Genomic DNA, 26338 nt, shown 5'->3' with positions numbered 1-26338 from the left:
AGAATTTTTGTTATCTCTATTTTGACAAAGGCGAGAGAGAGAGGAAAAAACTATGGAAATAACAATGAAGAACCACAGTTCGAATCAATTCAACTGCAAACAAAATTGTCAACTGAAATAACTGTGAAAAGCCCACAATTACAAAGCCATTACAAGTAAGAAAAATCCAACGAATCAATGAATACAAAACCCATGATAGCCCCAAAAGCACACTACTTAAATCCCACACCGAGTCTGGCTTGCTGATTACACCTGGAACTCTTACCTAAGTTAGGATGAATGCCAAATCAAAATAGCAATCAAAAATAGGAATGTGTCGATTTCTAATTTTTTGAGACAATACAGCTAATGGTAGATGGTAGTAGTTTGTAGGCAGCCAAAAACCAGGGAGGGGTATTACTGGTGCTACGCACCTGGGCATCGGGAGGGTTAGTGATGGCTGCGTAGTAAGCCAGCACTTCAAAGTTTGTCATGCTGCAGTCATCTGGTCCAGGAAGCTGTCTTTTCTTTCTGCCTCACACACACATTGACTACTGGTATTCTGTCCGCAAACATACAATCTCTCCTTGTCACACATAACAACACTTAACTCACACTGCTCATTTTTTTGGAACTCTAAATTTTCCTATGGTGAACACTATGCACTAGCCCTGCTTTTTGGAAAAATGGTGGGAGAAACAGACTGAATTAGTAGGTAAGAACATTCAGCAGGAGTATTAGGTAGAAACATCAGGTAGAAGTAGTACGTAGAAACACTTGGTGGGAGCATTTGGTTAGTCGGTTGAAGCACTTGGCAGAAACATTGGGTTGAAGTACTAGGTTGGACATAAGGTAGAAGCCTCTTTAAACACTGTGCTACAGTTGCCCTCTGCCAGTGGCCTTTTAAGGGTGAGGCACTAAAGGCTAAGAAGTGGCACAGAAGTTCAAGTTATGGAGACTATTGCTGTGGCCACCCACAAGACAAAGTTCCAAGAAGGAGCAGGCATAAGAAATAATGATAGACAGCTAATGGTACTTTAATTACAGTAGTTTAATTATGAATTAGTGATCAGCTTTATGTAAATTAAAACAGCTTATTTCTTTAAGGGTAATGGGGGAAATACTTCACATTCTCATAAAGCAATAACATGAGTGTATGGGCAATGCCAATCACACATCCATATAAGCTATGATCTGTAGCTGGAGATCCAGTTATAACTGATAAATACATACAAAATATAAGAATAAATCTGATTGAAATAAAAAAATGTCTATGGGAAAGAACATGGAAAAAAGCAATCCATACAAAACTCCCTCATTCTCTAAATGTAAGACTTGCACCCAACTGGTGTGGGTGAGCTGAAGCTGTTGCTGATGGTGAAGATAGACTGCTCATGTGGGAGTATCATTGGCTTTAAGGTAGGTACACTGGTGGTTTAATATTCAAAATTCAAAAGGTGTACTGTAGTCTGCAGCTGGCAGGAACCCTATATGATGGTGGCAGAGGCACCACCATTGAGAATGACAGTACAGCTCTTGTCTATGATGGTACGACTCCTTTGGGTATATGGCTTGGCCTTTGACATGATCCTTAAAAATCAGGTGAAAGGCCAGGCTGTCATACTTTCAAGGTCATACTGTCATGCTCAAGGGGATAATCATGGCAGATTTCCTTCATATTGGAACCCACAGTATCAGGGTGGATTACCATCATTATGGATGAATCAGGTATTAAAAAATCCCAAACAACAAGCTCGAGACAGACTCCTGAAACAGTCACCACAGTCTCTTCATGAGAGAGAGGAGAGAGAGAGAGAGAGAGAGAGAGAGAGAGAGAGAGAGAGAGAGAGAGAGAGAGAGAGAGAGAGAGAGAGAGAGAGAGAGAGAGAGAGAGAGAGAGAGAGAGAGAGAGAGAGAGAGAGAGAGAGAGAGAGAGAGAGAGAGAGAGAGAGAGAGAGAGAGAGAGAGAGAGAGAGAGAGAGAGAGAGAGAGAGAGAGAGAGAGAGAGAGAGAGAGAGAGAGAGAGAGAGAGAGAGAGAGAGAGAGAGAGAGAGAGAGAGAGAGAGAGAGAGAGAGAGAGAGAGAGAGAGAGAGAGAGAGAGAGAGAGAGAGAGAGAGAGAGAGAGAGAGAGAGAGAGAGAGAGAGAGAGAGAGAGAGAGAGAGAGAGAGAGAGAGAGAGAGAGAGAGAGAGAGAGAGAGAGAGAGAGAGAGAGAGAGAGAGAGAGAGAGAGAGAGAGAGAGAGAGTCTAAATCAAATACTTCAACCTTCTCAAAACACCAACAATTTCTCTATTTCTCTATAAAACTTATGAAAAAAATCTTAAATTTCATGACTTTTAAGGTTTAGTCTCAAAGGTAACTATCATAAATAAATCAAGTACTTATCAGATATAAAAACCAATCAACCTGGTAATAACCCACATAAATTATTGCTTGAAATGTGTTAATGAAGTTTTGAATCTAATAACATACTGAAGAAGTATTATTCTACTTGTACTTTAGGTTTTCCTTGCTGTAAGTATCCTGGTTGGCTTTTAGCTTTAAATGTTCAAATGCTCTACATATGTTCCTTATCTAGAACTTATGCAAATCAGAAATTAAAGCCTGGATCACAATTAGACTCCGTGCTAGATTTCTTATACTGAACTCTCCATAAAATGTTCAATCTGTTTAGAATTTTATTACTTTATCATGTATCATATGTGGGATTAAGCAAAATCCCAAATGTGAAATTAGATATAATCCATGCAAGATTAAATGTAATCCAAGTAGGATTAATTGAAATTTAGATGGGATTAAATGTAATCCAAGTATGATTAACTGAAATCTAGATGGGATTAAACGTAAGCAGATGCTTTGTCATTCTGAGGCCAAAAACCACAAAGTGTGCTTAAGGGTACCAAGTGTAATGATAACTATTTCCTTTCATATGGAAAATTATATTTAATTTTATGACATTATATTTGTATAATTCATTGCTATTGTAGCATGCAATTATATTACATTTCTTTTGAAATGATCTGTCATGATGCATGGGATTAAGATGCAATTCTGTACTGTTAGACCAATAACAAAAGCTTGGCACCACTTATTGAAATGCTGTTTCTCTCAATCCTTTTGCCGTCTTCATGTATTATATGGTGTCAGGTGTCTCAAGTGCTTCTGGCTATGAAGAGGAACTACTTGGGTGAGAGGTAAGAAGGTTAGTGGCAATAACCGAGGTAGCAGCTGTGAAGTGGCAGTCTCCTTGTGTCATTATTGAGGTCGCCTAGAACGTTTAGGATGAGCGTCCAAGGTCAACTTCCTGAACTCTTGATATCATAAGGGAATACAGCAGAGAACTGGAGAAGATTCTGCCAGGAATCTGAGATATATCTACTGAGTTCTTAGAAAGATGAGAAGAAGGATGAGGTAAAGATTGCCTTACTGCTAAACTGTGGTGAAAGACAGTTGCTAGATATATATAACACTTTGGCTGTAGAGGAAGCTGACAAAAATATACAAGACTCTTTTAGAGAAGCTGCAGGGAATATTTCGAGCCAAAGAAGAATGTTACTTATGAAAGATACATTTTTTACAGTAGAGTGCAAAAGGCTGACGAAACTAATGATAGTTTTGTTACTGACCTAAAAAAGAAAGCAAATAAACTGTGAGTCTGGTGCCTTGAAGGATGAAATGATCAGAGACAGAATTATATGTGGCATCAGTGATGACACGCTACACGAACAGCTGCTGAGGAAAGGTGATGTGACCCTTGATGAAGTTGTACTACAGTGCAGAGCTCATGGGGTGAGTAAAGAAGCTGATGAAGAAGGGAGCCAAAGAGGGCAAGGATCCTTATCTAAATGTGTTGGATTATTGAAATACTCCTGTTCTGGGGACAGCAAGCCCCTGTCAGTTACTGTTTGGAAGGAGAACACTTCTAAAGCCTAGTTACAACCAGAAACACAGGACCCACTGACTATCAGACACCTACTTCAAGACTCACAAGATGGGTAGAAACTATATCATGATGGAAACTCTAAACTATTGCCAGAACTGGAAGAGGGAAATGTGGTTAGAATCAATGACAGCACAAGTAAAAAGATAAAAAGGGTATAGTTGTTGCTCCTAGATCATATTTTTTTAATAATAATGATGGTCAGATTTACAGGAGAAATAGGCAGCAACTGCATAAGACAGCAGAAAGCCCAAATTCTCTGATACATGCCAGTGGCTACAATGATGAAGTAACTGATGTATGTCATGAAGGAGAAGGTGCTGTGGCACCGGGAATCAACAGTAGATGAGCTGAAACAGAGGAAGTCACAAATGCAGTAGAGACAAATGGGGAAGGCTCACCAAAGAGGAGTACGGATGATTCCATTGAAGTTAGAACATCTAGAGGTAGATTAGTACAACCCCTAGGAGGTTAGATCTATAAATGCATGATGTAAAAGTAATCTTTGTACTTTGCTTATCTATGAGTAATGTTGTGCAGTTTATTTGGTGTGTTATCTTATTTCTTTTCTTTTTTGTTTTAGGGGAAAGACGCAATGATAATCATTTCATTTTATATGGAAATCATATTTTCATCATATGACAGTATTATTTGTTGCTTTTGCATCAGGCAATTATGTTATAATTCTTTTAAAAGGACTTGTCATGATGCAAAGGATTAAGGTGCAATTATGTCTTGTTGGAACAATAACAATTGCTGATGCCACTTATGGAAACGCTGTTTTTGTCAATCCCTCTGCCTTCTTCACCCTAAAGCCAACTTGATATGGCACATATTACACTAAGTACAGGCAATTATAATGGGACACAAAGAACACCTCTGTCCTACTGAAGGCATTCAGTGTGTCCCTACTAAATCAGTGTCTTCTCACTATACTGAAAATGGTGTCAAAGTAATGGGTACGACTGGAAAATTAAAATATATAAAAAATGTGTGGACAATTTGAATGTTAAATATCTTCGTTCCATACAAATGAAAATACATAAACATTTTGATAACTATAATAGAAAGTATGTCTTTTGCAAATGATAGCTGAAAATAAATTGAGCTAGAAAAGAGACAGAAAATAATTAGTACCACAGTCCACTATCAGTTTCCAAAGTATTAGCATGTGAGAGTGTGTAAAGATTCACCAAGAATAAGCCTGGCATGATCTCTTGTCAATGAACTTTAAATTCGATTCATGAAATTCTAGAACAGATCACAGCAAACATAGATATGATTCAGATGATGTGTGACACTCACATACTGTAAAAGACAGGAAATTTGAATTTGGCAGCAATTAAAAGTTAGTGCACCCCTAAAATGTTAAAGTGGAACTGAAAACTCATTAAATAGGTATTTGTTTTTTCTGTAAGAAGTATTGTATATATTTACTGACTGACAGATATCTCGAAAATATGTTAAGGTGTCTACTTTCTTTCAAAAGTGTTAACTGGTTTGGGAAATATCAGCATAATGCAAAACTTAACTAACACAGTTAAATCTTGGCCAGAGAATCTGAAATTCAACCTTAACATAAGGAGAAAGGGAGATGGTGGAACAAAAAACCACTGTGGTGTCTATGTGGATATCTGGGTATGAAACGCATTATGGCCTATATGAATCTGAATTTTCTCTCTTAACATCCCTTCCCCCTTACAAACTCAACCTTCAAACTCATCCTTTTACTTTGCAAAAGTAAAACCTTTGACATAGTGTGAACTGAGGGTCTACATTACAAACTACTACAATTTGACATGCCAGACATCACAGGAGGACTACTCTGCAACTTCCTTAATCAGAGCTCCGCAGAAATCATTAACAACTCGACAACATCACCAACATTCCCTCTGTTAAGTGGGGTTCCACTAGGTAGTATATCAACACCAACACAATTCATTATCTATACACCTGACATCCTATTTCCATTTGAAAACATGAGCATGGACATCAACTATGCCAATGAAGCCACACATACAGAAACTTCCAGATTAACCAAATTCAAAAAGACTGGAAAATAAAAAACATAAAACAAATTCATTACAGTGGTGCTGGGAAGAATAACACCACAAGATATTATCGCAGAGGGTAACAGGGCAACACTGCAGAAGACCTGCAAAATCCTTGGTCACACATCAATGTTACTAGGTTTGATAACAATGATAATAGATCATATATAAACAAGAACCACCCAGGGAAAAGCTGCCCTGACCAACATGTATAGATTCTGGTACTCTTTGGAAAACCAAAACTTACATTTGGTAAAAGCCATGATCATACCTATCTTTACCTATTCCCCTACACAATACTAACATCTATCCTCCAAAATTCATGTGCTAAAGCTTAACAGAATAAACAAAATAGGGCTCTATGACTAGTCACATATAAAAGGTATCCCTACATCGAAAACACCAAAGAACAACATGGAAGATTAAAACTTTTTTACAGAGGCTCAGACTTCAGAGATGCATCAGGAAAGCATGGCAAAGGCTACATGATAATGATACAAACTAAAGGCATATCTGAGGCCGTAACAGACGTATAAACAAGGCAGCATGCTTGGTTCCCACTATGCCCCGAAGCCTTACACTGATGTAAATAATAAACAATGCTTAGCTTACCATAGCTACTTTTCCTTCCCTTATCAAACTAACAAGAGACATCATTACAAACACACCTGCCAGGCAGCCAGGGGGATAAAAATAAGTCACCAAAAATCACATTTACATACAACTTTCCCAAACACACATCACAAAACTTATACCATACACCTTTATTTCTTTCTTTTTTTCTTTTAAACTATTCGCCATTTCCCGCGTTAGCGAGGTAGCGTTAAGAACAGAGGACTGGGCCTTTTTTGGAATATCCTCACCTGGCCCCACTCTGTTCCTTCTTTTTTGGAAAAAAAAAAAAAAAAAAAGAGAGGGGAGGATTTCGAGCCCTCCGCTCCCTCCCCTTTTAGTCGCCTTCTATGGCACGCAGGGAATACATGGGAAGTATTCTTAATCCCCTATCCCCAGGGATAATATATATATATAATACATATATATATATATATATATATATATATATATATATATATATATATATATATATATATATATATATATATATATATATTTTTTTTTTTTTTTTTTTATACTTTGTCGCTGTCTCCCGCGTTTGCGAGGTAGCGCAAGGAAACAGACGAAAGAAATGGCCCAACCCCCCCCCATACACATGTATATACATACGTCCACACACGCAAATATACATACCTACACAGCTTATGAAGTATGAAGTCTGTTGGGGATGAGAGAGCTTGGGAAGTGAGTCAGTTGTTGTTCGCTGATGATACAGCGCTGGTGGCTGATTCATGTGAGAAACTGCAGAAGCTGGTGACTGAGTTTGGTAAAGTGTGTGGAAGAAGAAAGTTAAGAGTAAATGTGAATAAGAGCAAGGTTATTAGGTACAGTAGGGTTGAGGGTCAAGTCAATTGGGAGGTGAGTTTGAATGGAGAAAAACTGGAGGAAAAGAAGTGTTTTAGATATCTGGGAGTGGATCTGGCAGCGGATGGAACCATGGAAGCGGAAGTGGATCATAGGGTGGGGGAGGGGGCGAAAATTCTGGGGGCCTTGAAGAATGTGTGGAAGTCGAGAACATTATCTCGGAAAGCAAAAATGGGTATGTTTGAGGGAATAGTGGTTCCAACAATGCTGTATGGTTGCGAGGCGTGGGCTATGGATAGAGTTGTGCGCAGGAGGATGGATGTGCTGGAAATGAGATGTTTGAGGACAATGTGTGGTGTGAGGTGGTTTGATCGAGTGAGTAACGTAAGGGTAAGAGAGATGTGTGGAAATAAAAAGAGCGTGGTTGAGAGAGCAGAAGAGGGTGTTTTGAAGTGGTTTGGGCACATGGAGAGAATGAGTGAGGAAAGATTGACCAAGAGGATATATGTGTCGGAGGTGGAGGGAACGAGGAGAAGAGGGAGACCAAATTGGAGGTGGAAAGATGGAGTGAAAAAGATTTTGTGTGATCGGGGCCTGAACATGCAGGAGGGTGAAAGGAGGGCAAGGAATAGAGTGAATTGGAGCGATGTGGTATACCGGGGTTGACGTTCTGTCAGTGGATTGAATCAAGGCATGTGAAGCGACTGCGGTAAACCATGGAAAGCTGTGTAGGTATGTATATTTGTGTGTGTGGACGTATGTATATACATGTGTATGGGGGTGGGTTGGGCCATTTCTTTCGTCTGTTTCCTTGCGCTACCTCGCAAGAGCAGGAGACAGCGGCAAAAAAAAAAAAAAAAAAAAAAAAAAAAAAAAAAAAAAATATATATACATATATATAAAATATATAAAAAATATATAAGAGCAGTGTGGTTTCAGAAGTGGTAGAGGATGTGTGGATCAGGTGTTTGCTTTGAAGAATGTATGTGAGAAATACTTAGAAAAGCAAATGGATTTGTATGTAGCATTTATGGATCTGGAGAAGGCATATGATAGAGTTGATAGAGATGCTCTGTGGAAGGTATTAAGAATATATGGTGTGGGAGGAAAGTTGTTAGAAGCAGTGAAAAGTTTTTATCGAGGATGTAAGGCATGTGTACGTGTAGGAAGAGAGGAAGGTGATTGGTTCTCGGTGAATGTAGGTTTGCGGCAGGGGTGTGTGATGTCTCCATGGTTGTTTAATTTGTTTATGGATGGGGTTGTTAGGGAGGTAAATGCAAGAGTTTTGGAAAGAGGGGCAAGTATGAAGTCTGTTGGGGATGAGAGAGCTTGGGAAGTGAGTCAGTTGTTGTTCGCTGATGATACAGCGCTGGTGGCTGATTCATGTGTGAAACTGCAGAAGCTGGTGACTGAGTTTGGTAAAGTGTGTGGAAGAAGAAAGTTAAGAGTAAATGTGAATAAGAGCAAGGTTATTAGGTACAGTAGGGTTGAGGGTCAAGTCAATTGGGAGGTGAGTTTGAATGGAGAAAAACTGGAGGAAGTGAAGTGTTTTAGATATCTGGGAGTGGATCTGGCAGCGGATGGAACCATGGAAGCGGAAGTGGATCATAGGGTGGGGGAGGGGGCGAAAATTCTGGGGGGCCTTGAAGAATGTGTGGAAGTCGAGAACATTATCTCGGAAAGCAAAAATGGGTATGTTTGAAGGAATAGTGGTTCCAACAATGTTGTATGGTTGCGAGGCGTGGGCTATGGATAGAGTTGTGCGCAGGAGGATGGATGTGCTGGAAATGAGATGTTTGAGGACAATGTGTGGTGTGAGGTGGTTTGATCGAGTGAGTAACGTAAGGGTAAGAGAGATGTGTGGAAATAAAAAGAGCGTGGTTGAGAGAGCAGAAGAGGGTGTTTTGAAGTGGTTTGGGCACATGGAGAGGATGAGTGAGGAAAGATTGACCAAGAGGATATATGTGTCGGAGGTGGAGGGAACAAGGAGAAGAGGGAGACCAAATTGGAGGTGGAAAGATGGAGTGAAAAAGATTTTGTGTGATCGGGGCCTGAACATGCAGGAGGGTGAAAGGAGGGCAAGGAACAGAGTGAATTGGAGCGATGTGGTATACCGGGGCTGACGTGCTGTCAGTGGATTGAATCAAGGCATGTGAAGCGTCTGGGGTAAACCATGGAAAGCTGTGTAGGCATGTATATTTGCGTGTGTGGACGTATGTATATACATGTGTATGGGGGGGGTTGGGCCATTTCTTTCGTCTGTTTCCTTGCGCTACCTCGCAAACGCGGGAGACAGCGACAAAGTATAAAAAAAAAAAAATAATATATATATATTATTTTTTTTTTTTTTTTTTTTTTTTTTTTTTTCCAAAAGAAGGAACAGAGAATTGGGCCAGGTGAGGGTATTCCCTCAAAGGCCCAGTCCTCTGTTCTTAACGCTACCTCGCTAATGCGGGAAATGGCGAATAGTTTGAAAGAAAAAGAAAAGATATATATATATATATTTTTTCTTTCAAACTGTTCGCCATTTCCCGCATTAGCGAGGTAGCGTTAAGAACAGAGGACTGGGCCTTTGAGGGAATACCCTCACCTGGCCCAATTCTCTGTTCCTTCTTTTGGAAAATTAAAAAAAAAAAAAAAAAAAAAAAAAAAAAACGAGAGGGGAGGATTTCCAGCCCCCCGCTCCCTCCCCTTTTAGTCGCCTTTTACGACACGCAGGGAATACGTGGGAAGTATTCTTTGTCCCCTATCCCCAGGGATGTGTTTTACTGTTATATTTGTTAGAAATTGTGGGATTAGTGGTTGGTTATTGAGTGCTTTGGTTGGAAGCAATCCAGTCCTATTGCATAAATCTGAGTCATAGGATGGAAGAGGGGACAAAGATCCTGGATGCACTGAGGAGTGTATTGTAGAAGAGATCAGCATCTGTCAAGGCAAAGAGGGGTTTGTTTGAAGGTATAGAACTGTACAGTAAGCAGTGTTTTACTGATGCAAGTCTTGAGCCTTAAATGTTGGATATGAAATACCTGAGAACTATGTATGATCTCATAAGAAATGACTGTAAGAGAGATAATTGGAACTAACAGGAGTATGACTAAAAAGGACATTCAAACTTGCTTGCCCTCATTCATTCCTGGCACCACCCTGCCCCACAGGAAATAGCATCACTACCATCACTTAAGCAAGGTAGCACCAGGAAAACGGAAATATATATATATATATATATAAATATATATATATATATATATTTTTTTTTGCTTTGTCGCTGTCTCCCGTGTTTGCGAGGTAGCGCAAGGAAACAGACGAAAGAAATGGCCCAACCCCCCCCATACACATGTATATACATACGTCCACACATGCAAATATACATACCTACACGGCTTTCCATGGTTTACCCCAGACGCTTCACATGCCGTGATTCAATCCACTGACAGCACGTCAACCCCGGTATACCACTTCGCTCCAATTCACTCTATTCCTTGCCCTCCTTTCACCCTCCTGCATGTTCAGGCCCCGATCACTCAAAATCTTTTTCACTCCATCTTTCCACCTCCAAGTTGGTCTCCCTCTTCTCCTCGTTCCCTCCACCTCCGACACATATATCCTCTTGGTCAATCTTTCCTCACTCATTCTCTCCATGTGCCCAAACCACTTCAAAACACCCTCTTCTGCTCTCTCAACCACGCTCTTTTTATTTCCACACATCTCTCTTACCCTTACGTTACTTACTCGATCAAACCACCTCACACCACACATTGTCCTCAAACATCTCATTTCCAGCACATCCATCCTCCTGCGCACAACTCTATCCATAGCCCACGCCTCGCAACCATACAACATTGTTGGAACCACTATTCCTTCAAACATACCCATTTTTGCTTTCTGAGATAATGTTCTCGACTTCCACACATTCTTCAAGGCTCCCAGAATTTTTGCCCCCTCCCCCACCCTATGATCCACTTCCGCTTCCATGGTTCCATCCGCTGCCAGATCCACTCCCAGATATCTAAAACACTTTACTTCCTCCAGTTTTTCTCCATTCAAACTCACCTCCCAATTGACTTGACCCTCAACCCAACTGTACCTAATAACCTTGCTCTTATTCACATTTACTCTTAACTCTCTTCTTCCACACACTTTACCAAACTCAGTCACCAGCTTCTGCAGTTTCTCACATGAATCAGCCACCAGCGCTGTATCATCAGCGAACAACAACTGACTCACTTCCCAAGCTCTCTCATCCCCAACAGACTTCATACTTGCCCCTCTTTCCAAAACTCTTGCATTCACCTCCCTAACAACCCCATCCATAAACAAATTAAACAACCATGGAGACATCACACACCCCTGCCGCAAACCTACATTAACTGAGAACCAATCACTTTCCTCTCTTCCTACACGTACACATGCCTTACATCCTCGATAAAAACTTTTCACTGCTTCCAACAACTTTCCTCCCACACCATATATTCTTAATACCTTCCACAGAGCATCTCTATCAACTCTATCAAATGCCTTCTCCAGATCCATAAATGCTACATACAAATCCATTTCCTTTTCTAAGTATTCCTCACATACATTCTTCAAAGCAAACACCTGATCCACACATCCTCTACCACTTCTGAAACCACACTGCTCTTCTCCAATCTGATGCTCTGTACATGCCTTCACCCTCTCAATCAATACCCTCCCATATAATTTACCAGGAATACTCAACAAACTTATACCTCTGTAATTTGAGCATTCACTCTTATCCACTTTACCTTTGTACAATGGCACTATGCACACATTCGTCCAATCCTCAGGCACCTCACCATGAGTCATACATACATTAAATAACCTTACCAACCAGTCAACAATACAGTCACCCCTTTTTTAATAAATTCCACTGCAATACCATCCAAACCTGCTGTCTTGCCGGCTTTCATCTTCCGCAAAGCTTTTATTACCTCTTCTCTGTTTACCAAATCATTTTCCCTAACCCTCTCACTTTGCACACCACCTCGACCAAAACACCCTATATCTGCCACTGTATCATCAAACACATTCAACAAACCTTCAAAATATTCACTCCATCTCCTTCTCACATCACCACTACTTGTTATCACCTCCCCATTTGCGTCCTTCACTGAAGTTCCCATTTGCTCCCTTGTCTTACGCACTTTATTTACCTCCTTCCAGAACATCTTTTTATTCTCCCTAAAATTTAATGATACTCTTTCACCCCAACTCTCATTTGCCCTTTTTTTCACCTCTTGCACCTTTCTCCTGACCTCCTGTCTCTTTCTTTTATACATCTCCCACTCAATTGCATTTTTTCCCTGCAAAAATCGTCCAAATGCCTCTCTCTTCTCTTTCACTAATACTCTTACTTCTTCATCCCACCACTCACTACCCTTTCTAATCAACCCATCTCCCACTCTTCTCATGCCACAAGCATCTTTTGCGCAATCCATCACTGATTCCCTAAATACATCCAATTCCTCCCCCACTCCCCTTACTTCCATTGTTCTCACCTTTTTCCATTCTGTACTCAGTCTCTCCTGGTACTTCCTCACACAAGTCTCCTTCCCAAGCTCACTTACTCTCACCACCCTCTTCACCCCAACATTCACTCTTCTTTTCTGAAAACCCATACAAATCTTCACCTTAGCCTCCACAAGATAATGATCAGACATCCCTCCAGTTGCACCTCTCAGCACATTAACATCCAAAAGTCTCTCTTTCCCGCGCCTGTCAATTAACACGTAATCCAATAACGCTCTCTGGCCATCTCTCCTACTTACATAAGTATACTTATGTATTATTATTATATTATTATACTTTGTCGCTGTCTCCCGCGTTTGTGAGGTAGCGCAAGGAAACAGACGAAAGAAATGGCCCAACCCCCCCCCCATACACATGTATATACATACGTCCACACACGCAAATATACATACCTACACAGCTTTCCATGGTTTACCCCAGACGCTTCACATGCCTTGCTTCAATCCACTGACAGCACATCAACCCCGGTATACCACATCGCTCCAATTCACTCTATTCCTTGCCCTCCTTTCACCCTCCTGCATGTTCAGGCCCCGATCACACAAAATCTTTTTCACTCCATCTTTCCATCTCCAAGTTGGTCTCCCTCTTCTCCTTGTTCCCTCCACCTCCGACACATATATCCTCTTGGTCAATCTTTTCTCACTCATCCTCTCCATGTGCCCAAACCACTTCAAAACACCCTCTTCTGCTCTCTCAACCACGCTCTTTTTATTTCCACACATCTCTCTTACCCTTACGTTACTCACTCGATCAAACCACCTCACACCACACATTGTCCTCAAACATCTCATTTCCAGCACATCCATCCTCCTGCGCACAACTCTATCCATAGCCCACGCCTCGCAACCATACAACATTGTTGGAACCACTATTCCTTCAAACATACCCATTTTTGCTTTCCGAGATAATGTTCTCGACTTCCACACATTCTTCAAGGCCCCCAGGATTTTCGCCCCCTCCCCCACCCTATGATCCACTTCCGCTTCCATGGTTCCATCCGCTGCCAGATCCACTCCCAGATATCTAAAACACTTCACTTCCTCCAGTTTTTCTCCATTCAAACTCACCTCCCAATTGACTTGACCCTCAACCCTACTGTACCTAATAACCTTGCTCTTATTCACATTTACTCTTAACTTTCTTCTTCCACACACTTTTCCAAACTCAGTCACCAGCTTCTGCAGTTTCTCACATGAATCAGCCACCAGCGCTGTATCATCAGCGAACAACAACTGACTCACTTCCCAAGCTCTCTCATCCCCAACAGACTTCATACTTGCCCCTCTTTCCAAAACTCTTGCATTTACCTCCCTAACAACCCCATCCATAAACAAATTAAACAACCATGGAGACATCACACACCCCTGCCGCAAACCTACATTCACTGAGAACCAATCACTTTCCTCTCTTCCTACACGTACACATGCCTTACATCCTCGATAAAAACTTTTCACTGCTTCTAACAACTTTCCTCCCACACCATATATTCTTAATACCTTCCACAGAGCATCTCTATCAACTCTATCATATGCCTTCTCCAGATCCATAAATGCTACATACAAATCCATTTGCTTTTCTAAGTATTTCTCACATACATTCTTCAAAGCAAACACCTGATCCACACATCCTCTACCACTTCTGAAACCACACTGCTCTTCCCCAATCTGATGCTCTGTACATGCCTTCACCCTCTCAATCAATACCCTCCCATATAATTTACCAGGAATACTCAACAAACTTATACCTCTGTAATTTGAGCACTCACTCTTATCCCCTTTGCCTTTGTAAAATGGCACTATGCACGCATTCCGCTTTTTAAACCAGGTATTCCCAATCATCAGTCCTTTTTCAGCACATAAATCTACAAGCTCTTCACCATTTCCATTTACAACACTGAACACCCCATGTATACCAATTATTTCTTCAACTGCCACATTACTCACCTTTGCATTCAAATCACCCATCACTATAACCCGGTCTTGTGCATCAAAACCACTAACACACACACACACATATATATATATATATATATATATATATATATATATATATAAATGGATTTGTATGTAGCATTTATGGATCTGGAGAAGGCATATGATAGAGTTGATAGAGATGCTCTGTGGAAGGTATTAAGAATATATGGTGTGGGAGGCAAGTTGTTAGAAGCAGTGAAAAGTTTTTATCGAGGATGTAAGGCATGTGTACGTGTAGGAAGAGAGGAAAGTGATTGGTTCTCAGTGAATGTAGGTTTGCGGCAGGGGTGTGTGATGTCTCCATGGTTGTTTAATTTGTTTATGGATGGGGTTGTAAGGGAGGTAAATGCAAGAGTCCTGGAAAGAGGGGCAAGTATGAAGTCTGTTGGGGATGAGAGAGCTTGGAAAGTGAGTCAGTTGTTGTTCGCTGATGATACAGCGCTGGTGGCTGATTCATGTGAGAAACTGCAGAAGCTGGTGACTGAGTTTGGTAAAGTGTGTGGAAGAAGAAAGTTGAGAGTAAATGTGAATAAGAGCAAGGTTATTAGGTACAGTAGGGGTGAGGGTCAAGTCAATTGGGAGGTTAGTTTGAATGGAGAAAAACTGGAGGAAGTGAAGTGTTTTAGATATCTGGGAGTGGATCTGTCAGCGGATGGAACCATGGAAGCAGAAGTGGATCATAGGGTGGGGGAGGGGGCGAAAATTTTGGGAGCCTTGAAAAATGTGTGGAAGTCGAGAACATTATCTCGGAAAGCAAAAATGGGTATGTTTGAGGGAATAGTGGTTCCAACAATGTTGTATGGTTGCGAGGCGTGGGCTATGGATAGAGATGTGCGCAGGAGGATGGATGTGCTGGAAATGAGATGTTTGAGGACAATGTGTGGTGTGAGGTGGTTTGATTGAGTAAGTAACGTAAGGGTAAGAGAGATGTGTGGAAATAAAAAGAGCGTGGTTGAGAGAGCAGAAGAGGGTGTTTTGAAATGGTTTGGGCACATGGAGAGAATGAGTGAGGAGAGATTGACCAAGAGGATATATGTGTCGGAGGTGGAGGGAACGAGGAGAAGAGGGAGACCAAATTGGAGGTGGAAAGATGGAGTGAAAAAGATTTTGTGTGATCGGGGCCTGAACATGCAGGAGGGTGAAAGGAGGGCAAGGAATAGAGTGAATTGGAGTCATGTGGTATACAGGGGTTGACGTGCTTTCAGTGGATTGAATCAAGGCATGTGAAGCGTCTGGGGTAAACCATGGAAAGCTGTGTAGGTATGTATATTTGCGTGTGTGGACGTGTGTATGTACATGTGTATGGGGGGGGGGGGTGGGCCATTTCTTTCGTCTGTTTCCTTGCGCTACCTCGCAAACGCGGGAGACAGCGACAAAGTATAAAAAAAAAAAAAAAAAAAAATATATATATATATATATATATATATATATATATTCTTTCTTTCTTTCTTTCTTTCATACTATTCGCCATTTCCCGCGTTAGCAAGGTAGCGTTAAGAACAGAGGACTGGGCCTCTGAGGGAATATCCTCACCTGGCCTCGTTCTCTGTTCCTTCTTTTGGAAAATCAAAAAAAAACGAGAGGGGAGGATTTCCAGCCCCCCCGCTCCCTCCCCTTTTAGTCGCCTTCTACGACACGCAGGGAATACGTGGGAAGTATTCTTAATATATATATATATATATATACATATATATATATATATATATATATATATATATATATATATATATATATCCCTGGGGATAGGGGAGAAAGAATACTTCCCACGTATTCCCTGTGTGTCGTAGAAGGCGACTAAAAGGGAAGGGAGCGGGGGGCTGGAAATCCTCCCCTCTTGTTTTTTTTTTTGTTTTTCTCAAAGAAGGAACAGAGAAAGGGGCCAGATGAGGATATTCCCTCAAAGGCCCAGTCCTCTGTTCTTAACGCTACCTCGCTAACGCGGGAAATGGCAAATAGTATGAAAGAGAAAGAAAGATATATATATATATATATATATTTTATTTATTTCATTTATTTTGCTTTGTCGCTGTCTCCCGCGTTTGCGAGGTAGCGCAAGGAAACAGACGAAAGAAATGGCCCAACCCACCCCCATACACATGTATATACATACATGTCCACACACGCAAATATACATACCTATACATCTCAATGTACACATATATATACACACACAGACACATACATATATACCCATGCACACAATTCACACTGTCTGTCTCTATTCATATATATATATATATATATATATATATATATATATATATATATATATATATATATATACTCAAATTCTCTTCTATTTCAAAACTTACCTTCTGTTTAACCCCTTCCCCTTTTCTAACCACCCAAAAAAAAAAAAAAAAAAAAAAAAAAAAAAAAAAAAAAAGGTGCTGAAATGAGTAAATGTTCCATAGTCTTTAAATGAACTCAACTGGACATAATCTCTTAAAACAGCAGGGTGTGTCAGGTATGCAGCTCTGTGCGGAACATAAAGTGTGAGTTTGACACCCTGAAGTTGTCACGTTCTGCATGTAATCAATTGCCCACTGATCACGTGTAGGGAGGGAGTGCTACATCTCTTGAAACTTCTCTTGTATCATTTAACCTTTCCAAACTTTTGTATGCAGATAGCATTCATAACTTTGTTGCCTAGTTTAAATACTCCATTTACACACTACTCTTACACTATACAAGTACTTTACATCTTTTCTGAGAAATCTCTTGCTTAATTTCATGTTAAATCCTCCGGTTATTACATCTTTGCATTCTTAAAATATGTTCAATACTGACATCAAACTAATTCAAAAACTTGACAAGGTTGGAATAAAAGTCTCTCTTGAATTTTCTGTTTTTCGAGGTGGTCAAATCTATGGTTTTAACCTTCTCGATGCAACAAAAATCTTTGGTTCTGATACCATTTCTGCTGCCCTCCTCTGGACCTTCTCTATCAGTTCTTTGTACTACTTTACAAACAGTGACCAAACCTGAACAGCATATCATTGTATTAGTGTAATGAGGATGTAAAAAGTTTGCTGCATATTTCCTTATCCATGTATCTGAAAGGTATTCTATTATATGCCAGGAGAGTTTGTCTCTCTTACAGTTCTCCTACACTGGGACTGTGGCGACAAGTCCCTCTCACATACAGATTCTTGCAACTTGTATCATTTTAGTACATAATATTTATACTGAAGCCTTTCACTGTGTCCCATTTTTCATCTACAATTTCATTAAAGGTTAACTGGGATGTGAAATGGAAGTATCTTTAAAGTCTGAGTATGACTGAAGTGTATTCCAAGGGTTTAAAGCCAACAAAAACAGACACAAAGATAAAAACTTCTATAAAGATAAAAACTTTCTTTATGAAGACTATTTCTTTTACAAAAATAACAAAAACTTTTTTAATAAAAAACTTTTTTATAAAGAAAAATTCCTTTATACAAATAAGAAAACTTCCTTTATATAGATAAGAAAACTTTAAAAAGAAAACCTATATCATGAAAGATAAGAAAACTTCCTTTTTACAAATGATAAAATTTTCATACGAAGAAAACTTCCTTTGTAAAGATATGAATACCACCTTTATAAATAAAAGTTCCTTTGGAAAGATTAGAAAAATACTTACAAAAAAAGTCTTTTATTTACCCCCATTTCTTCCTATCTCCCATGCTTAAAAGAGACCAAAGCTTGCAGGCCAAATTTTTAAGAGTTCTTCATTATAAGCTTTACAGGTTTAATTTATGACAGTTACATATGCAGTATAATTTCCTTTGAAAATCATTACATAAAGGGACATGACTAAACACAGCTCATAAAAAACAATGTTCCTCTTAGTGGTAAACTTCCTTTTCAAAATCCTCTGGAATGATATGGAAAACAGATTCAATGTTATAAAGGCCGAAACAGTGTTCAGAGACACAGAGTGGGTGCATGATCACCTTACATTAAATGAAGTCTATCAATCAACTCCTTATATACAAAGATGCAAACCCAAAGAACATCATGGCCCTGAACCACAATGGTGTGACCCCTGGTTAAAATGGCCATGGCCTTTGGTCAACCCTTGAAAGTCAGGGTCAGAGGCATGGCCATCATACATAAGGTTCCTACTATCATGATCAGGGGTTGAACCATCACACTCAAAGATTCATATTAATGTGCTCTAGTGTAAGGAAAAAGAATATATTCAAATAAATGCTAAAGGCAACCGAGCTCAAGCAACTGCATTAACATGAATCAAAAATACTAAAGAATCTATATACTGATCAAGTTAAATATAAGATTATTGCCATGAGAGAGAGAGAGAGAGAGAGAGAGAGAGAGAGAGAGAGAGAGAGTGTTATTTTAATTCTTTTATATTTTCTTCCATCTCATCTCCCACACTGTCCTACTGCCATTCCCTTTCTCTCTCTCTTCTCTCTCCCTGCTTGCCCTCCTACTATTCACTTTTTCCTTCTGTAATTCTCTCTCTCTACCTCTCCCTGCTTGCACCAATTCCCTTCCATTACTTTCTCCATTAACCATCTCTAGCCATGCCTTGCTATCACTTCCCTTTACATGTCATGTGGGGACTTGACTAAAACTTCCCTCACAGATGCTTACACTCATACATATCCCATACATTTGGACTCCCATGCTTGTCCCATCTTACCTCTGCCTGGCTCCCGTCTCGGGCGTCGGGGTGAGGGTGGTGGTGGTAGTGGTAGTGATGGTGGGGGTGGTGGAAGAAGGCCTGGCTGGCTCGTTGGACGAGATGTGGTTCCTAGTCATGTCCCGAACGCCGAACACCTCCCTGGACCCCAGCATCTCTCGTTCAGCGCGCGTCGTAGCCAAGCTGAGGTGACAGATTATAATGTTAGAATTTACCAACCCCACAGCCTTCATGTTAGCATTTACCAAACCCTACAGTCTTTGTGTTAGTATCTAACAAACCTCCCAGTCTTCGTATTCGTATAACCCTACAGTCTTTGTGTAATTAATCAACAAACCTCACAGTCTTTGTGTTACTATCTATCAATCCCAGAGCCTTCATGTTAATTTTACTTTAACAAATCCCACAGTATGTATCTGTCAGTAGTGTCCAACCCAAGCAGTGGTACAACAGATATTTACCATTAGTAATAGAACTTTTAAAATGTTAGGGAAGTGTATGGAGATAATGTATGAAGTAGCATTCAGAGAGAGAGAGAGAGAGAGAGAGAGAGAGAGAGAGAGAGAGAGAGAGAGAGAGAGAGAAAAAACCCATCTACCTATGAAGAAATCTAGCCAGAATGGTAGATTAAGCACAAAGCACTCATCACACATTTTGCTTGATGCATAAGACTATTCTTCTCAGCTGCCACCTGCATTACACAGTTATCAATTCTTGGTTCAACTGACAATGATTTCAACCATGTGCTAAGTTCTTTTCATGTTTCTGTAGTTGCTCTATGCATGTTTCTTATTTCCCTGGTTGCACGCTGAATAATCATTCTAGCTTCCTGGCTGAGCTGTCGTATATCTTAGTCTGATTTTTCAGTATGTTCCATATCATTCTTGAAGATTTAACGACCCTATATCTTCCCTACTGAAAGGCTTTTAATACCTTCAATCTGCTGTCATGCATAGTTTATCAAGCATCTTTCTCCTCTTTATCTTTTTAGGGTATATAGTTGGAATTCTTTCAGTCTATTATTGCAGTCTATGTTCTCCATTTCCTTAATTATGCTTGTGAAGTGCTAATGAATTCTCTCTATGTTCATTTCCAACTGTTTAGTTTGGGACCATACAGCACAAAAGCATTAAATTCAGCTTCTTATATATAAAATATACATTTTCATAAACAGCTTTCTATCTCCTGTTAAGAAATTTCTTAGAATTATACCACTCATCGCTCTTACATTTGACCCACTTTCTATCAATTTCCCTGTCAGGCCTTTACATGGCAGTTCTAATGAAGCTTTCCTTGATTCATAGCTTCTTTGCTCAAATCTATCTTCACTGAATTTCACCAGGCTCACTTCTACCCATTTGTAAATTGTCTAATTCTTTTTGTATCCCCATGTGATCAGTTTCTGACATATTTTACATACTATGCATCATCAGCAAAGCTCCTCATTATGCTTTCCCTAACTCGCTATTGATATCTGATATCATTACAAAAAGTTCCGAGGCTAATGTTGTTCCCTGTGGTACCCCTTAGAAATGGTTCTAATTGCCACCACTTTGAATCTTATGTCAATCAGAAACTCATTAATTCATCTTCCTGTCTCACCTTTAATGTTTTGTTTATCAACTTTCTCTAGCAAAATCCTGTGGTGTACTTTGAAAAATGCTTTTGCAACGTTAAGACAAATGGTTTCCATTCTTTTTCCATTTCATGTGTATTATTGTAACGAGTTGAAGTTTGCATACTTTTTCTTGGTACAAATCCAAATTACCCTTCATTCATGTAATTATGCTTTATTAGATGGTTTAAGATATGTCCTTTCAAAAGCTTTTATTACATGTGAAGTCATGCTAACTGATCTGTAAGTATCAGCTTGAATCCTTTTTGGTGAATCAGCATTACAGATGTCAATTTGTGAAGGTCTGCAATTTTGTCTTCATCCAGATTTTGCCTGAATAACTGTATTATTGGTAAGCAATTGCTGTTTTTGTCTCTTAAAGGAATATAAATGGGACTCCATTTGGTCTTGGAGCAGAATTTGCTCTGAGCTGCACAGCTGCTTTCACTTATACCATCTGCTGATATTTCAATATCTATGAGTGCATTTTCATCATATTGATTAAACAGTTCATCTTCATATTTTTCCTTCCATTTTGAGCTGAATACTGACTTATATTGTTTAATCAACATCCTGCATATTTCCTCAATAGTCATTTTCACATCTACCTCATACCTTACTTGGCCCAATCTCTAATTTCTTGATTTTTGCTTTGTTCATCTATGTAAATAGTAACTTTGGGTTCTTTTTCATTTTCTGTATAACTTTTCCTTCATTAACTTTTTGTTCTCTTCTATCGGATTTCAATGTTCCTACATATGCATTCTTTAATTTCTCATCTAATTATCTTATTCTCATGCCATTCATTGTTATCCTCTTTCCACACCTTTCTTCTATTTATCCACAGTTTTCTATACTCGTTTTCTTTTTCTCTGGAATCTGTTCAATACTATTTGGTCAAACCTCTTACAGTATATTCTCGTGTTAGTTCCCAGGGCAATGTTTCTTAGACCTGACTCCAAATAGTGTTTATAATCTCAACAATCTTTTTCCAATTTTTTCCAGTCTGATTTGTTGTGGTGAAATATCTATATCACTCAACCCTCTGTCTTTCACTGCTGTGGCTGTATCATATTCATAATCATTCATTTCCATTCTCTATGTTGTAGTGATTTCTATGATGTTATAACCTGCGAGACTTGAATTATCTATCTCTACATCTAAAAAGAATGCCATGTCATCTGTAAAAATTAGATCTATTGTGTTATTTGTAAAAATATGAACTATTGTGCTGCTCCCTATTGACAGTCTGTGGTTCATCTGCAAAAGGCTGAAAGTATCACATCAATCAATTAGCCTTTGGAGCTGTCCTCTTTCATCTGCTAGTCCATTATTCTTTCCTTTGTAATTATATCTGCATCCATGATTTCTCCCTCTTTCCTGTCATTCTATAAAACAGAAGAGAGAAACAGAGAGAGAGAGAGAGATATCAAAAGTCATCCAAATGTTTCATTTGAAGAAAAGGACATAAAATATATGAAAACGACATGAGTTGAATGCTTGAATGTGTGTATGTGTGTGGGTGTGTGTTCTAAAGTCAGCATGTTATTGTTGAAAACTATTATGGGATTGCCTTAATGTTTAAGGATTAAATAATTTTCACAATGATAATTGGTTTAAATGTTTAAGGGGGGGAATCACAGATTTTACATATTATAATTGGCACACTTTTTAAACAGATCTGGATTATGGTTGGCTTAAATGTTAAAAGGGTTAGTTGAATTTACTATTAATAGTTGGTTAAATGTTCAACGGGGCCAATCAAATCTTAGGATGATGACTGGATTATGCTTATTGAAGATTAGTCAAATTCTAGGATAATTAGCTTAGCTTACGAGGGACTAATGGAATCTTAGGATGTTTGTTGTCTCAAATGTTTAGGGGGATTAATCATATATCAATATGTTGATTGGCTTGTTTTTTCATGGTAGCAGACAAAAGCCTGTTCCAGTCATTGCCACCTTAAAAAAGAAAAAAAAAGAAAAATCGGAGATAAAGAATACAGCAAGGGCCATTTTCAGCACCTCAGGTGTTTCTAGACTCAATTCTCAAAGGAATAAATGTTGTAAAAAGGGGGAAAGACAAAAGAAGGAATAGAATTTCTCATCTTCCCATCAGAAGAAAGGAAGAGGTTACCGCAATGGTCAATCCACGCATGGATGTTTCCACACAGAAACTTTGGGAAGCAGCAAAAGCAATGACAAAGATAATACCTGCAGAAGAAGAAGGGGCAACATAACGGAAAACAAAAAAGGAAAGCTAAAAAGATGGGATAGCAGAAGTTCTGATGAGAAAAGGATTTTATTCCACTCAGCCTAATAAAGTGGTGGAAGAAGTGCCACTCCAACTATGCTAGCAGTATTCCAAACTGGGATGAACGAGACCCCTTTAAGTATGAAATAAGTGTTCACAAGAAAAGCAGCTTTGGTAATGATCGTTATAAGGGGTCTTGGATAAATTGGAGGATATGGGTATACTCAACATGATTATATTGAACTGTACAGTGTTTTGAAATCAGACAGTAGAAACTAGTGACATTTAGATAGATTTGAGATGCTGCATAGGTACGAATCATGCAAGGATATGTGTTCAATGTAAGAAAAAGAATGAGCATCAGATTGGAGAGGTAGAGAAAAAGGATTATGTAAATGCAGAAGAGTTGAATGGATGGCATAACAATGAAAAAGGATAAGAAGGTGCAAACAGAAGATCAGGCATGGAAAGAAGAAAAAAGGAAGGCAATACAACAAAGCCCTAAGGGAAACTGCAGCTGACAGAGTAATGTATATGTAGTGCTCCACGAGTGACCAACACCTGGTGGGGCAAATGGAAAGAAAACTCTGAATTAGAGATCGAAGAGAGGCAGAAAAGTTGAGAGGAAGTTAAGAGAGCGCGACTTATGCAACATGCTGTCAAAAGCTTTGAAGAAGTTGAGGACAATGGTAAAAATTCAGCAAAATCCTTAAGAGAGGACCAAAAGATGAGTCATATAGCAGAGATCATTAGTAGAAGTTGCACTGTGAAAGCCGTACTGGTGATCTGAAAGAAAGAAATAAGATTTCACGTGTTTAAGGAAGTGAATTATAGGGATTAAAGGAATCTATGTTTAGCTATTGACACATATATTGAGGGGATTAATCCAGTGTTAGGATGATGCGAGGGAAAAGTCTATAAAAAGAATTAATAATATTTCATGAAGATGATGGTTTAACTGTTTATGGGGGATTAACCGGGTTTTAGAACGATGTTTAAGGTCTGGATATTTTATGTATGACTAATCCTGAAGTTAGAAAAATCTCATCTATTATACATACAAAGGTGAAATGTTTAACACATTTGGATTTTTTTAGGGTCATCTAAATTGTTCAAGTATCAGCAATTTTAAAATGAGAAATACTACAACTGCATAATATCATAAGGATTATAATCTTTAATGATCAACTATCTAAGACTAAAATAGGGAAAAATTATATCATTAAAACCAATTGGAAAATTTCTCAAATAAGGCCAATAGTGTGAAATTTATAATATATAAAATTTTAAGAGCCAATTATTTCTTTATAAGACCAATGTTAAAACTCTAAAACATTCAAATCCTATAATTTTCCAAAATGGATATGAATCTATATAAGAATCTGAAATGTTCAAATACAAAATTATATATTTCATAATTTCTTTAAAATTAGTCAACAATTTTGAGATATAAACATACATCAAAGTGATAAAATTTTGTACATTATTACTACTGAGAAGAGAACAATCATGTCAGACAATTCTGGTTTCTTAAGAAAATCCAAATCAAATCACAGGTTAATAATTTTGTATATATCATCATATATGAATGGTTTCCAATTAATTACAATATTTTCTGGTACCCTTGGTTTCTAAACTATAACAATATTCTTAGATAACTGTGGTTTCTAGTCTACTAATGTGTAAAACACGATTAAGAATACTGATAAATAAAAAACGGATTAAGAGGATTACTATCATATCATAAAGGGACTTATAAACCAATACTGGATCTTTGAGGTAATTTCTTTCACTTTTAATCTTGTATATCAAGCCTAAATATTACTGATCTCTAAAGAGCCATTAGCCTGCTCTTACATGCTTTCTAAATATGCTAAAATATATTGTTTCTGGAGATACTGTAATAATAATAAAGTTATAATTTCAGTGCAATATATCAATGGCTTTTAAAGAATTATGGTCTTAAAACAATCTAGGGATCTAGAATAACATACTACTTTACACTATAAATTTCTAAGGCAATGTAAATCACTATAATTGTAAAATGGTATGTCTTAAATAATGTTATGAGAGTCCTGGTTTCCAATGCAGTGTAAGTTTGTGATATAGTGAATATCTTAAAACAACATCATGTAATTCGCTAGTAACAGATCAAGGTTTTCAATCATTTACTATTGCATTATTCAAATGGTTTCTCAAAAAGTGCTGAAATATATAATTTCAATGGTTTCTAGAAGTGTATAATGCTTATCATGTGTCAGTCATTTCTACAACAATGTAAAGCTGATGAACTCCATGCCAATGGTTACTTATCTGTGGTTTCTGTATCATGATGCTGATATTTATATTTCAAAAATTTTGAACTGCAATACACTGTTGAATATAGTATCAGTTGTTTCTAAAACAGTTAAGTGCTAATGATTAATAACTGTACTGATGATTTCTAGAAAAGCATAATACAGAAAAGCTGATAAGCATCAAAAGTTTTTCAGAATGTAATACTAATATATATTACAAGTATAAATAATTTCAAAAATGGCAAAATGTTAATAAGTCTTAACTATTTATAAAGAACATAATTTTCTTAAGCAACAATTCAAGGGTGGCAGCAGCCTTTTAAAAAGTGCGTGTGTGGGGGGGCCCCTAACTGGAGCAAAAGCTTTCACAACATACCGCATACTGCAGTTCTATAAAAGTCCAAACAAAATGTATGTGTATGTGTGTGTGTATGTATGTGGGGGGGGGGGGAGCTGAGCCCCCTTGTTTTTCAGGCCCCTGCCCCCCCCCTATCAACAGTTTCTAAAGTAGTATCAGGCTGATAAATGTGACAAATGGGAATGGTTTCAAGAGCAGTGTAGACTGATACATTTCACAAATATCAATGGTTTCTAGATTATAATAAGGAT

At 38.6% G+C, this 26338-nt stretch overlaps 1 protein-coding gene across 1 annotated transcript in view; it reads right to left on the bottom strand.

Annotated features, from left to right (window-relative positions):
* The window catches only part of LOC139751283 (glutamate receptor ionotropic, NMDA 2B-like), a 461671-nt gene that overhangs the window by 47310 nt on the left and 388023 nt on the right, over positions 1-26338 (bottom strand). Inside the window, exon 17 of the mRNA XM_071666604.1 lies at positions 19565-19747. Coding sequence (XP_071522705.1) covers positions 19565-19747 — 183 coding nt within the window. The remainder of the gene's footprint in view (positions 1-19564; positions 19748-26338) is intronic.

Source organism: Panulirus ornatus, chromosome 11 (genome assembly GCF_036320965.1).
Source record: "Panulirus ornatus isolate Po-2019 chromosome 11, ASM3632096v1, whole genome shotgun sequence".
NCBI lineage: Eukaryota > Metazoa > Arthropoda > Malacostraca > Decapoda > Palinuridae > Panulirus > Panulirus ornatus.
Note: the sequence above shows the minus strand (reverse complement) of the source record. Positions and strands in the feature narration are given on the sequence as shown.